The sequence below is a fragment of the Podarcis bocagei genome, assembly GCF_964188305.1.
Source record: "Podarcis bocagei genome assembly, chromosome: 7".
NCBI lineage: Eukaryota > Metazoa > Chordata > Lepidosauria > Squamata > Lacertidae > Podarcis > Podarcis bocagei.
In genome coordinates, this window is record NC_138132.1 from 71,123,409 (window position 1) to 71,138,935 (window position 15,527).

At 43.0% G+C, this 15,527-nt stretch overlaps 1 protein-coding gene across 5 annotated transcripts in view; it reads right to left on the bottom strand.

Moving 5' to 3' along the window:
- Positions 1-15,527, bottom strand: part of PRDM16 (PR/SET domain 16) — a 473,218-nt gene that overhangs the window by 41,122 nt on the left and 416,569 nt on the right. For all 5 annotated transcript variants that reach the window (XM_081201404.1, XM_081201406.1, XM_081201407.1 and 2 more), the window contains exon 5: positions 5,149-5,251. In XM_081201404.1, coding sequence (XP_081057530.1) covers positions 5,149-5,251 — 103 coding nt within the window. The remainder of the gene's footprint in view (positions 1-5,148; positions 5,252-15,527) is intronic.

Below are 15,527 nucleotides of genomic sequence, written 5' to 3' on the forward strand. Positions count from 1 at the left end.
TTTGGGCAGCCAAGGTGGGATGAAACTCTGAAGGCAGCAGCAAATGATCAGGAGCATGAATGAGAGAGAGAGTAGTCTTGCTGCCCAGAACCAGGTATTGCCTCCCACCCACCCTGGATGAATGGGTGCTTGCAATCCTCACATCCCCTCCAAGTGAGCGAGCCTCGTGGTCGAGTGCATCTTGCCTCATACAGTGGTGCCTCGCAAGACGAAATTAATCTGTTCCGTGAGTCTCTTCGTCTTGCAGTTTTTTCATCTTGCGAAGCACGGCTATTAGCGGCTTAGCGGCTATTAGCGGCTTAGCGGCTATTAACGGCTTAGCGGCTTTAAGAAAAAGGAAACACTCGCAAGAACTCGCAAGACGTTTCGTCTTGCGAAGCAAGCCCATAGGGAAATTCGTCTTGCGGAATGACTCAAAAAACGGAAAACTCTTTCGTCTTGAGCATTTTTCGTCTTGCGAGGCATTCATCTTGCGAGGTACCACTGTACTTAAAAGCTTGGTGGGCAGGGTGTGGGCACTGTTGGGACATCTTCAGTTCTGAACATCTCGCCTGTTTTCTGCATTGTCATGCTTTAACTCTATGTCTGCTGCTGTGCCTCATGAATGAAGATATCCATTAGGAGTCTGCGTTGGGTGCAAAACAGGACACCTACTGCAGTCAGATATGCTACAGTTCACACTGCTCAGTGGGAAATAACCAACCCCTATAGAGCTCTAAATCTCTCTCTGACTTTATGCGGAAGGGAGCACAGGAGCTTCAAAGCAGGTCTGTGCAGCCTCAGGTTTGTGGGCTGACCCTCCAGACCTTGGGAGTCTCCACAGGTTATACACACTGGGCCACCCCCCTCATTGGCCCTGTTCTGCATCCTCCCCTAGTGATTTTACCCAGAAAGCAGTGTGTTGTCTGGCCATGCCCGTACTTTTGCCACACCCACAGCTGAGGAAATGGGACCCCCATTGAAAAATGGAAAAGCTTCCTCACCATTGCCCTAAAGCATGTTAGTAGAGCTGGTTCACACGTAACGCTAAGCCAAACCAGAGTTTAGTGTGAAGGCACGACAGTAAGGGTTTTGTGGAGAGACATAGATCAGTGGTAGAGCATCTGCTTTGCATGAAAAGGTCCCAAATTTAATCCTCAATATCTCCAGGTATCAGGCTCAGTGGTAGAGTGGTAGAGCATCTGCTTTGCAGGAAAAGGTCCCAAATTTAATCCTCAATATCTCCAGGTATCAGGCTCAGTTCTATCTATATCTATATCTATATCTATATCTATATCTATATCTATATCTATATCTATATCTCTATCTCTATCTATCTCTATCTATATCTCTATCTCTATCTCTATCTCTATCTCTATCTCTATCTCTATCTCTATCTCTATCTCTATCTCTATATCTATATCTATATCTATATCTATATCTATATCTATATCTATATCTATATCTATCTACAGTGGTGGGTTTTGCGTTTTTTCAGTCGCTTCACAAGTTGAATTTCCCTATGGGCTTGCTTCGCAAGACGAAACGTCTTGTGAGTTCTTGCGAGTTTGTTTCCTTTTTCTTAAAGCCGCTAAGCCGCTAATAGCCGTGCTTCGCAAGACGAAAAAACCGCAAGACGAAGAGACTCGCGGAACGGATTAATTTCGTCTTGCGAGGCACCACTGTATATCTATATCTATATCTATATCTATATCTATATCTATATCTATATCTATATCTATATCTATATCTATATCTATATCTATATCTATACCTATACCTATACCTATATCTATATCTATATCTATATCATCTATATCATCTATATCTATATCATCTATATCTATATCATCTATATCTATATCTATCATCTATCTATCTAATCTATCTATCATCTATCTGTCTATCTATCTATCTATCTATCTATCTATCATCTATCTATCTATCTATCTATCTATCTATCATCTATCTATCTATCATCTATATCTATCTATCTATCTATCATCTATCTATCTATCATCTATATCTATCTATCTATCTATCTATCATCTATCTATCTATCTATCATCTATCTATCTATCTATCTATCTATCTATCTATATCTATATCTATCTATCTATCTATCTATCTATCTATCTATCTATCTATCTATCTATCTATATCTATCTATCTATCATCTATCTATCTATCTATCTATCTATCTATCTATCTATCTATCTATCTATCATCTATCTATCTCTATCTATCATCTATCTATCTATCTATCTATCTATCTATCTATCTATCTATCTATCTATCCATCATCTATCTATCTATCTATCTATCTATCTATCTATCTATCTATCTATATCTATCATCTCTATCTATCTATCTATCATCTATCTATCTATCTATCTATCTATCTATCTATCTATCTATCCATCCATCCATCTGTCCATCTTTTTCTCCATGGAGCTAAAAGTGGCATGTAAGGTTCTCCCCCTCTCCAATCAACCCCAACAATAACCCTTTGAGGTAGGTTCGGCCAAGAGTGAGGTACTGGCCTAAGGGTCACCCGGTGAGCTTCATGGGGATTTGAACCCTGGTCTCCCTAAGCGCGCGACACTCTAACCCAGAGCTTTCCAAACTTTTCATGATGGTGACCCACTTTATAGACATGCATCATTTTGTGATACAGTAATTCAGTTTTACTAGCAAACTAGAGATTAAGCTAACCCCTTTCCAGCCCTGCAGCCGACACTCTTACGTGTCGCGACACACAGTTTGGGAAGCTCTGCTCTAACCTCTGTGCAACACTGGCTTTTGCCTGAAATCATAATGGCTGAAATCCTTGAGAGAGGCTGCCTATCAGTGTAGACAGACCACTAGATGGACCAGTGGCCACACTTGTTATAAGGTGGCTTCCTATGTTCCTTGGGGTTAGATTAGGACTCATGGCATTAAGGGAGGGGTTGAATCTCTCCAGGCAATTCTTTTCTGTCATTCTTTCCTGCCCTCTTTGTCAAATTTGTGTTACACGCTTCTGCCTTATGTTCCATCAGGAACACTTAGGACATAGTGAGAAAGTAACCGGGGGAGAAGAGGAAGGGGAGAAAAAAAATTACATCAGGCCGTAATAGCTTTCAAAGAGACCAAGGGGAACATAATTGTAGGATCTACATGCTAATCTACCAGAACCGTATCTCAAAGGAATTCAAGAGCCCTGCTCAAAATTCCTGCAGTGATAAGGGGGTCTGCCACATTTGGCTGCGGCTTGGAGAAAAAGATTTTAATTATCTTTGTGTGGAACATTTTAACATTTCCTTTCTTGTGCAATTCAGAGTTGCACTGGAAAAGCAAGGTGGGGGGAGAGACCGAGCCTTGTCGAAGGCAAAAAAAAAAAGGGGGGGGGATAAAAAAGAGGAAAAGAAGAAAGACAAAGTATTTAAAAAGTCAAATGTTTGATGATGATAGGTTATTATGTTTGGGAAGCAATTAGCCAGCAACTGCCTGCTACTTGATACGCTATTAGGAGGTGGTAGATAAATACTGTGGCATGTCAAAAATGGAACATTGTTGGAAGCAAGGTAAATGGGGTTTTGGGGGGGTTCACCCCGCCCGGATAGATTCAGAAATGTGTCGTTTTGGAATGAAATGAAATGTATGATGCTCAACAAATCTTCCAGAACTAAGCAGTCTACTTCTCCCATTTGTTTCATAGCCTCCCTCAGTATCATCACACCTACAGTCCAGGAAGGACTGTACCACGTGGTGCTTGGAGCATGCAGTTTGGCTTAAGAGCCCAGTTCTGAGGATGGGTCAGTGGCCCAGTTCTGAGGATGGGTCTAGTTCAGTATTGTCTACACTGACTGGCAGCCCTGCCTGGAGATGATGGGGATCAAACCTGGGAACTTCTGCATGCAAAGCGGGTGCTCTACCACTGAGCTATGGAACTTCTCTTAAGACATGGGGAAATAGGAAGGTGCCTTATACTGAGTCAAACCCATTGGTCTGCCTACACTGACTGGGGGTGCTGGGGACAGAACCTGTAGCCTTCTGCATGCAAGACAGATGCTCTGCTTTTGAGCTACAGCCCTTCCCATGCCCACAGGGCAACATTAGAAGCAGAAAGGTCCACACCCAAGGCTGCTGATGCAGCCACCATGCCTGCAGGATCTCCCAGCCTCCCTGCCAAAAAGCATTGCATTTTACAGAGCAGAGAGTAGTGTACATGCCAAAGATCAGTTCCTCAGCATAGCTCTCCTGCAATGAGGATGAAGAAAACGAATTAAATAGCTGCCAACTCGTCACCCTTTGCGGATGCAGATACTGTAGTCCACTTCTTGGCAGAGCTCCTCACTCTCATGATGGAAATGCTGCAGTCACACAATGGGGCAGAATAACAAGCCGAAAAGAAACACTCTAGTGCATTGGCTCTCTTGGCTTGCCATACCAAGAACTGTGGTGCCGGCTCTCAGTTTCATTTCAGTTCTGCATTGCAAGCTGCACAATTTGTTTCCTCCACAAACTGCTTGATTTAAAAAAAAAGGTGTCGATGCTTTGCATCCCCTCTGCGGCCTCCTCTTTATGATACATTTCATGAGCCATGCTGGGCCAAGGCAGTGTCTAGTCCAGCATCCTGTTCTCACAGTGGCCAACCGGATGCCCATTATGAAAAGCCCACAAGAAGGACGCCTCTTCCCACTTGTGATTCCCAACAACCAGCATTCAGAAGCATATTGCCTCTGGCAGTGGAGGGAGGACACAGCTATTGTGGCTAGTAACGCTGATAGCCTTGTCGTCCTTGAGTTTGCCTTCTTCAAAGCCATCCAAGTTGCCGGCCATCACTATATATTGGGGGAGAAAATTCCAACTATGGAAGGTGTGTATGAGTCCAGTCCTGTTTTCTGACCTGAATTGTCCAGCATTCAGCTACATTGGATCACCCCAGGGTTTTATAGCATTATCCACTTTTACCAAATCATGCATAATTATAATTACCTCTATCATGTCCCCAATCCCTTATTCGCTCCTAAAACTAAAACATCCTACATGTTGGAACCTTTTCTCACAGGTGAGTTCTTCTAACTCCTTCATCATATTTGGCTCGTTGTGTGCGTGTTTGGGGAGCTTCATGTCTTGAAGGAAATGGGGCAAGGTTGCAGAGTGTGTTCGCATATCAATTCTTACCTTCCAAACTGGGTGGGATGTTCCCAGTCGGATAAGTACCTTCTTTCATATACATCAGCAGCTCTTCTCCGGGTTCAATTTCTTTAATAACTTTATAATAAATCTAGACATTTGCAAAGAGAGAGAAGAGAAGAGAAGAAGAGAAAATATTAAATCTGCACAGTCACTTTCGTATGACTTAAAGGCCTTTTTCCCCCCAGAGGGAAAAAGAAAATTGCCCCTTGATCTGTTTGATCTTGGCTCTTTTCAGCTTCTACCCCACCCCCCACCCCTGCTCCCGGCTATTATTCATATGCTAAGTTTGCCAGATTTTCATGGACTCAGAGGAGGGAAAGTCACAATTCAATATAGCTCAAAGCACATGTCTTTTTTTCCCTGATTGGCAAACACAAACTTGGATTGTTTGGAGGGGGAAGTTGGTCAGTGGCCTTGCAAAAGTCTCCTCACTTCTGCCCGAGTGAAGATCACAGTGCCCCAAGGGTGTTTCCTGCCAGGGAGAGGTTTTCAACACACCCCTATATGTGGAATGATCCAAAGGTCTGCATAGCTTTGATGTCTTCACAGAGCTTTGGGTGAGAAGGGGCTCCCAATGCCATTCAGCACTGAAGGACGGCTCTACTCTGAGAAGAATTAGATGCAACCCCAAATATTGGCCTCTATCATGCTTCTTGTACTCTTCTGGTTTTTGTTATGCTTGAAATCTTCCTCTCTGATGCACAGGGCAACATCCCTCATGGGTACATGCAATGCTCCTCACTCAACCAGTCTCATCCACTTCAGCTGCAAGCCAAACTATGAGCGTGCAATAGTGATCTGTGGGTCAGCCACAAAGTGAATGACGGAAAACCCATTTGCCTATATGCAGGAGCTATACAGTCATGGCAGAGCCCAAGAAGTCATAAATACCAACAATCCCCCACTTCTGCACCAACCACCATCTCCAAATTCACACATTCCTGGTAATAGAGAAGTACATGGAACAGGTCACTGGTTCAAGAATGTTAGCTAGCACTGGGTTTATTTATTTGTAAAAAACAACAACACCCACGCCACCTCTATTCTGCTGTATCATAAAATATCAGGGTGCTGTATAGTGATAAAACATAAAAAACCATTAACAACAGGGTTGTTTTTGAGTAGGAACTTGGGGAGGGGGGCTGAATTCCCTAACCTTTTTTAAATTAAAGAATTTTTGTTATTGTCGGGGGTGGGGGCTGGAACGGATCTACACCCAATGCCTGAGCAAAAACCCCACCTATATCTGTAATCAATAAAGTTGTGGCCATTTCTAATCTAGATCATTGTCTGCTTGAGTTTATTAATCACATCTTACATTTAGCCACTGCCACTGGGGTGGGGTGGGGTGGAGGTGGATGATCTCAGAAATTGAGCTGGGATAGAAAGGGTTGAGCAGTCCTAAAAGTATACCCATGTTTGTTTGTTTTTCAAGGGTTTTTCATATCAACACAAGAACCATGAATGAAACTCGTCCAGTGGCACATTGGCAGACAATGCAGATGTTTTAGCAAGAGGTTCATATCTGGTTGACCATCTGCCCACCCCCCTGTCTAGCAGCCGCATCCTGTACCAGCTAGAGCTTCCACAACAGGCCCAAGATTTGTAATGAAAACGATTCCCAAAGGAGACAGTTCCGCAACCAATGTGCAGCCATGATACAGGTCTGTGTTGTACTACTGATTTTGTGCTTCAAAAACAGTCGAGGCTATTGTGGATAATTAATTCATGTTGTCCATGTATTATTATTTTTTGTCTTTGAGGGGGAGAGGGAAATTAATCTTGACCACAATTCAACAAATCACAGGACACCAGTTGTCAAGTAACTCCACCACAAAACACAACAATACTGTCAGTGTCCCTTTACTTTGTTTCCCAAAAGAAGAACTCCAATCAGAAGACCCACAGCTTATAAATGTGGCAGAAATGTGTGTCACTCAGTGTTGAAAATGAATCTGTTGCAGCATGACTGAGTCCCAGAAATATATCCAAACTTATGCCCCTTTCCCCTGCATTATAACTGAAAATTTAAATTTATAACAATGCTAGTAGTTATGGGAGAGATTTTGTTACTATTGCTCAATTTATAACCCCCCCCGGGGGGGGGGTTAAAATACAGGCGTCCCCCTCACTTATGCACTCTTCCCTCGTACGCAACCATGTATATGCATAGTGCCAGGATAGAAATAGATTCAAAGCAGGAAATGGCAGGAGAGAGCTGGAGAGCCCTCGTGGCTTGTGAAGAGACCCTTCCTGAGATCGGAGGAGCCTGAAGAGGATGTAGGTGAGGGCAGAGGAAGCCCCAAAGAGACTGAAGGTGTAGCAGGGCTTTGCTTAGGCTGCTCAGGTAAACATAAAGGTAAAGGACCCCTGGACAGTTAAGTCCAGCCAAAGGCAACTATGGGGTTGCAGTGCTCATAATAATAATAATAATAATAATAATAATAATAATAATAATAATAATAATAATTTATTTATACCCTGCCCATCTGGCTGAGTCTCCCCAGCCACCCTGGGCGGCTTCCAACAAAGTATTAAAATACAGTGGTCTGTTAAACATTAAAAGCTTCCCTAAACAGGGCTGCCTTCAGATGTCTTCTAAAAGTTGTTCTTCTAAAAGTTGGTAGTTGTTCTTCTCTTTGACATCTGGTGGGAGGGCATTCCACAGGGAGGGTGCCACTACTGAGAAGGCCCTCTGCCTGGTTCCCTGTAACTTGGCTTCTTGCAGCGAGGGAACCGCCCGAAGGCCCTCGGCGCTGGACCTCCATGTCTGGGCCATACGATGGGGGTGGAGATACTACTTCAGGTATACTGGGCTGAGTAGGTCTAGCATTATCTACAACCCCTTATGCTGTTCACTGGGGGGATACTTTTCCTTAACATTGGCAGTATGAAAATGTTTGCAAATAATAATAATAATAATAATAATAATAATAATAATAATAATAATAATAATAATAATAATACAACTGAACCCTCTAAGACCATGCCCCTGGTTTATATTTGATGCATTCCTTTCCCCACTCGTTCTTTTGCTGCTTGTAAATACCTGTCCTGACTTCAAAAAAATAAGCTCATGTGTTTTATGCAACCAGCCTTGCAAAAACAGCATATTAGCTTTTGACGCAAGTGTCCTAAGGCTGCATGTTCAGCACCCGCAGTGGAGGGGACCTTTCCACAGAGAGGAAGGGGCAGGTGGCTTGACACATCCCACAGTGCGATGTTTCACAGCCTGGTGACTGCAACTAGAGGCAGCAGCTGCAGTATTGGTCTTTCAATACTCGCGAGTCTCTTTCTAAACAGAAATCTTCACTAGAGTGGGGAGCTGGGAGATATAGCTGAGCCTAACCTGCGGCCTATGACATGGTGGAAAATGGCAACCTCCTGAGAGATGGGGAAATTTCCCCTGAGAACTTATCTAGCTAGATATCCATGCTATCTTGCAAATTAGTGACCAATACTCCAAACAAGCAAGCAAACCTTTACTCACCAAAAGAAGGGTTGCACCCAACTAAGCCTGACTCGCAGTAGACCTGCTGAATTAATAGAACTAAGTTAGGTCTAGTCATTTCAATAGGAAGCTATGGTTTTCCCAGTAGTTATGTATGGAAATGAGAGCTGGACCATAAAGAATTGATGCTTTTGAATTATGGTGCTGGAGGAGACTCTTGAGAGTCCCATGGACTGCAAGAAGATCAGACCTCTCCATTCTGAAGGAAATCAGCCCTGAGTGCTCACTGGAAGGACAGATCGTGAAGCTGAGGCTCCAATACTTTGGCCACCTCATGAGAAGAGAAGACTCCCTGGAAAAGACCCTGATGTTGGGAAAGATGGAGGGCACAAGGAGAAGGGGAAGACAGAGGACGAGATGGTTGGACAGTGTTCTCAAAGCTACCAGCATGAGTTTGACCAAACTGCGGGAGGCAGTGGAAGACAGGAGTGCCTGGCCTGCTCTGGTCCATGGGGTCATGAAGAGTCGGACACGACTAAACGACCAAACAACAACAACAACCATAAACACTGGACACAGTCCAAAGTTCTTGACACTGCATTGGTTCCGATTCACCCCTAGTGCGCCCTCCAGGGCTGGCAGCAGGGCCTGATATCACTGGGCACCAGCCAAGGCCCCCACACCAGTAAGGGCCCATTGCCAATCCCTGGAGCTTCCTGGTCCACTCTTTCCTCAATGTGCTGCTTGCTTACCTCTGCTCTCTGCATATGAGTAGCTGGGGAATAGAGCACCAGCCTTTGCCTACTTTGAGAGTTGGTGTGGAATGGGTGGAGAGAAAGATAGGAGTGGGCAGCAATGACAGTGATAAGGAGGAGGTGGAGAACACATTCAGGAAACGAGAGCCTGCTGAGAGCACAATGCCCACCTGCCCTGGAAAACCAGGAGCCAACAGTGGTTTCCTCCCCTTTCCCTCCCCGAAAACATCCATCCTCAACCTAGGGCCCTCCAGATGTTTCTGGACTCCAATTCCCATCAACCCCAGCCAGCACAGCCAATGGCCAGGGAGGATAGGAGCTAGCGTCCAATGAGAGAAGCTCCATCTGCACTGGCATTCCGCCGGCTTTGGAAGATACACCTATTTACACAGGCATTCCTATGATCTTTCCACCTTTGACCTCTCATCTCTTGTTTTAATTGGTGTACTGTTTTAATGGAATTGTGCCCCCCCCATTTTAATTATGGGTGCTTATATTTAATGCTTTAATGGGATTGTTTTAGTGTGTCTCTTAAGTATGGATGTTTATATTTTAATATCTGTGTTGCTGGCTTTCATACTTGTAAACCACTTAGAAGCCAATATTGCCATTAAGTGGTACGTAATTAATAAGTACCCGCAAGGGCATTTGGAGGGCAGCATGTCAGGGAAGACTAGTTTAAGTTTCTTAATATTAGAATCCCATGTGAGGGATCTGCTTTTAATTTTTGTCATGCGAAGTGGCACTCTTAGAAAAAGGTGTAGATAGAGGGAGAGAAAGAAAGAAACTTGCATTAAGAACCTAAAGCATAGGCGCCGACTCCATGGGGCTTGAGGGGGCCCGAGCCCCCTCAAAAATTCGTTTGGGGGGGCTCTGCCCCCCAATAATCTCCGGCGCCCCTCCAGCAGAGCGCCATCGCCGCCCCTCCCCCAGCCCAAAATGCACAGGGTCGGGCTGCATGCCTCCTGCCCTCCCTCCCGAGCAAAAGCTCCACCCAATTTCCTTCGGAGCTGATTAATAGGCGCAGCACGCTCTCCCCTATTCGCTCACGAGGAGGCGGCGCCACTTTATTTGCATATTCATGAGCTTATTTATTATTCATGAGCTTTCCCGGGCCCCCCCCCCAATATTTTTTATAAGTCCGCGTCCCTGACCTAAAGCAACCTGCAATATTATTGATTTCTCATTCTTTTATCCTGTCCTTTTTCCTGGAATGCTTAACAACACACATATGTTATAAAATATTACAAAACAAAGATTAAAATGACGGTGTGCAATCCACACCGACAATTAAAACACAACACAGCAGAACACAGAATAAAGTCTATGTAACAACATAGGCTGCACATATATCGCTACTACCAATCTTATTGTTCCTCAGAAGCAAAATGACTTTGGCGGCATGCAGCGGCCCTGGGGATAATTTATAATCTTTTCTCCTCACCACCACCACCAAATGTTCCCTTGAAAATCACACAGTTGTTTCAGAAGCTGTGAATTCGCTCTGAATTCGGTTTTAGCCGATATTTGGTGGTGCCTCTAAGCAACTCCCGAGGAAATGCTGAAATTTGTTGTGCTCAAAGAATGATTCATTCAGTGTGTGATATATACCACCCCGCGCAAGACAGAAGGAACAGTATTTCATCCCCTGTTGGCCTTATAGGCACAAAACAACTATTGTTTCTCCTCTGTCTTGGTTTACCCTCTGCTTTTCAAAGTGAACCCATTTCTGACACATCTCACCCAGATTTAGCCAAATAGCCTGTCAGATATAATTTTAATAAATGGATAGGGCTGGATCACGAACTGCTGCTTTTTAACTTGTTGGATTTATGGACCTTTATTTTGAAAGGCATTCTCACGTTCTCTGAGGGGGTGCATCCGCGTTTTTCGTTCGCCCGCTAGAGGGCACCGTTTACCAATGAAAAGGATGTCGAGCGGCAAGGGAATCACTTCCCCAAAACTGGTATACTGTATATCCTACCGCTTCCTTCCTTCCTTCCACCTAGCAAGAGTTAGAGCCATCTCTCGAAAGCTTCCTTGAAGGTGGATACATAAAGGAAGGACCTTATTCCTCAAGTAAACCTAAGTGCTAAACTGAAGGTAAAACAACAGCAAAATCCCTTGTAAGCATCTTTTAATGCAGGAAAAAAGAATGAATAGAAATTCATTCCAGAAGGCACCACCCACTCAGTCAGATAAGAACGATCACAACCTCATGGCAGGCGAGGTTGAATCCTTCCTAGCACACTGTGGGAGAATATGCGGGACAGATCAACTTTTAAAGAGTGCTGAGATTGAAGAGGAATTCTGCAAAGTTCATCTCCAGCTTTCTTTTGGGAGCAGGGGGGAAGTTGATCGGTCCGGTAATCTCATCTCATGAAGGTTGAATTTCAGAGCGGATGGGTTATCTCCAGCTAGGTTTTACTCAGGGATAAATCCAGTGAAATTCATGGGACCTAAGTTAGCTGTGTCCGTTAATTTAAATGGGCCTACTCTGAACAGACGCAACATTTTGTTAGGGGGACACATGTCTATTGAGACTGTCAGTTTTGGTTTCCTCCACCTTCTCATTTTCCTAAGCTTAAGTCCAGTTCTCAACAATCCCGCATCAGTCCTCAATTCCTCAAGAAAATTTGTTAGCATTTCTAATAATACGCAGCTTTCTCTGACGCAACCTTTTATTTCTTTTTTTTTGCAAAGCAATATTCCCTGATATAATGCATTTTTGTATGCTATTTTTACTAATATGTGCGTTTCAATGCAGACTTAACCCTAGCATGTGCATTTTTTTTAAAAAAACTATTATTTAGTAATTTTTCACAGAGAAAAAAAAAACACTTTACAAATTTTAACCTAAACCATAAGTTACTCTGTCAATTGGCTTCCCGTCCTCCCCTTCCATGGTTTCCTTAAATGCTGCATATTTTGCCTATACTATTCCATTCATTCAATTTAACCTATTTATCTTAGTAATACATGCTGCTGCTGCTGCTCATATTTCAAGTCCTGCTTGCGTTTTCATCTCGCTGCAGTAGTTCTTTAAATACTCAATGAAAAGTTTCCAATCCTCAGTGAATTTTTCATCATCGCTCGTGCATTTCTGTACGCATTACTTGGCTGGAGAAGTGCATTGCAAAAATAAAATACAAATAAAATCAGAGAAAGAGCACCTTTTGAACGATGGCTGCATTTTGATTTGTGTAAATATTTTGGAAAGTGAAAATCGGGTGGGTTGGAATTTCAATTTGAAGCAGATTTAATCTCTTCCCCCATCCCTACAAAAAACATGGGGAAGGGCTGTATCTCAGCAGGACAGCACCTGCTTTTCATGTGGAAGATCTTAGGATCAATCTCTGCCATCTCTCCAGGGATATTTCCTAACTGAAACCCTGGAGAACAACTACCTGTCAAGTTAGACAATACTGCACTAGATGAACCAATCATTTGATTCTGCAGAAAGCAGCTTCCGATGGCCTTTTGTTCCTACATCTAAAACTTAATTAAGTTTCCCGAGTGAGGTGGAGGAAAGGGGCATGATCCTGGAGCATGATGAGTTGGCAGTTGTACTGATTTCAAGCTTCATTGGAATTAGGTCCGCTGTCCTTTAGATCCTGGCCCAGACACGATTCAAAGTTAAGAAGCCCCTAGCAGCCCCTCTCCATCTACACTGCATTGCAAAGCAGAGGTTTAAAGGCTCCACAGAATGCAGGCATATTGACAAACACAAGGTGACAAAAGCTGGGCTGAGGAGAGGGAGAGGAAGAGAGAGAAAAAACAACAATGAAATTGCTGACCTGCTTTTGCTGTGCAAGATCCCCCATCGGATGGACCCAGGTTAAATTTAGAGGGTCCCTGTGCTTTAATCCGGAATCAAGAGAGCTGACCACAAAAACCATTCTGTACGCGATTAGAGGGAAACAGCAGATATTATGGGCCTCAGGAAGCCGAGAGAGCGTGTGTGTGCAGAGTGTGGGGAAAACTTCTATCTGCAACAGAACATCCTCAGTTCAGATTATCCCTCTCTTGCAAAAGTCTTCCTTTCACTTCATCCTCTCTCGGTTACCTAAAATTTTCACACCCGAGACACACCCACAGCTCTTATCAAACCAGCCTCCTTATGCTAAGAATGTAAGAGAGAGATTGCAGCCCCTTTGCAATTTGAAGGAAAAGGATGTTTGGGTTATGGGAGTCAGGCGTCCAGAGTTTCGAAACTGCCTGAAAACTTCCTCAGGTTTTTTTTTTGAGGGGTGGAGAAAACAAAAAGAAAACAGATAAAACCCCCCACAAAACTTTAAACTCAGCAACCAACAAGAACCCAGTTCCCTCTTCATTATAATTCCTGGGATTAGAACACATTCAACAGGGATAAATATCCCAGAGATTAATGCTACTTTTAGTACCATTATTATTTTGACTCCAATGCCAGTCCTACTCAAAGTAGACCCACTAAAATTAATGAACACGGCTAACTTGGGTCAACTGATTTCAGTGGGTCTACTCTGAGTAGAACTTAGTTTGATGCAATTTCTATTGCTGCCATTATTATTTCTAGGCATAGCATTCTGTTGGTTTGTGAACTGCCTGGTCAAGGTGCTTACATTTTACTGGTTTTGCTCTGTTTTCTGCCATTTCAACAGAGAAAGAGTGAGAAGATTTCTAAGGTGGCCTTAAGGATGCCATCTGTGACACATTTACCTGGGAGCAAGTCCCATCCTAAGACTTGTTTCAAGTCAGCATCTATAGTTTTGTGCTACACAAGCAATTCATGGCTGAAATAATCTGTTCGCTGCTACATAAATCTGAAAGACTAGGTGCTTGTCAAAGAAAGCACATGCTAGGCTCAGTGCACTAGCCTTTTAAGGAAGCTGGGGCCTCTTTGTAGTTTTCACAAATTAATGTCACCTCACTGCAGCTACAAGAACGCTTCATTTCTGACAATGTGGACGAGTCATCAATATTCTGTCTTCTTCGGCAACTAGCGAACTTGATTTTTTTAAAAAAGGCATTGGAAATTATTGAGGATAAGTATGTGTTGGCTTCTCTTTTTAACTACAAAGATTTTTATCATTTGGATAATTTGCTAATTCCACAGTAGGTGTTACAAATGTTTGCTCTTGTCGTGAAAAATAAAAACAGCATTTCTGAAGTATGGTATGTTCTCTTGGATGCTCATACCAAGTTCAGAATGCCGCAAAAAGCCTCATCCCAAGATCTGAAAGAAGAAAAGTACGGAAATATAGGTAAATGCATTTCGCAAAAACTGGGGGGTCAGAAAGCCAGAACAACATCAGGACGTCTGATTTCCTGAGTTTGCAATTGAAACTGATAAAAAGGCTTTTAAAACCCCAGAGTGTAATTATGTTAGCTAGTATCAATACAAGAAACACACAACCAGTCTAAGAACTGGACCAGAAATGATTAAAGTGTAGAAATATGAATGAATGAAATAGCTCAGAAGCACATGGGAAATATGCATCTTTGCTGAATAATGCCTACCAGTGACTATTGGAAATATATAACAAAGCTCTCAGATGCAGCAACTTAAAGAAAATTCAAGGGTGAATGGGGGCGGGGGGGAATACAACATGTAACAGAGGAGTACCTTGTCTTACCCGATGCAGAACAGCTTGCCAGACATAGTCAGGTTTCAAAAACCATTCACTGCCAAGTAAGTATGCAGTACCCACTAATTAGTTCTGAACCTCCCCTTTACGGCATTTGAGATACACATTTTGGAGATGGACGAGACTGTGGGTGGGTGATATCACTATTTGGTGGGGATGAATGGAGATTCAGAAATTCTAGAAGCGAGCAAAGGGATTTATCAGAATGCTTAGCAATGTAACATAATATCTCATACGTATATCTCCCCAAAATGGTGTCTGTTTGGCTAGGTGGTTTGTTTGTCTTTTGAGCCATGTTTGGCTACGTAAAATATTTTACAATTGAGAGGTTGCCGGAAAATCCATTGTGCATATAATAATAGCAAGAGATGAAACTATGAAAGATGAGTTAAACAGAATGTTGAATGATGTGTTTATGGTGAAACTGTATTCACTTGGGAAGGTGATAAATGCAGATATTATTAATGCATAATATCAGTACTCTCAAAACATTGCTAATCATAATGGATAAAGACAGGTATTGTTTGCTTC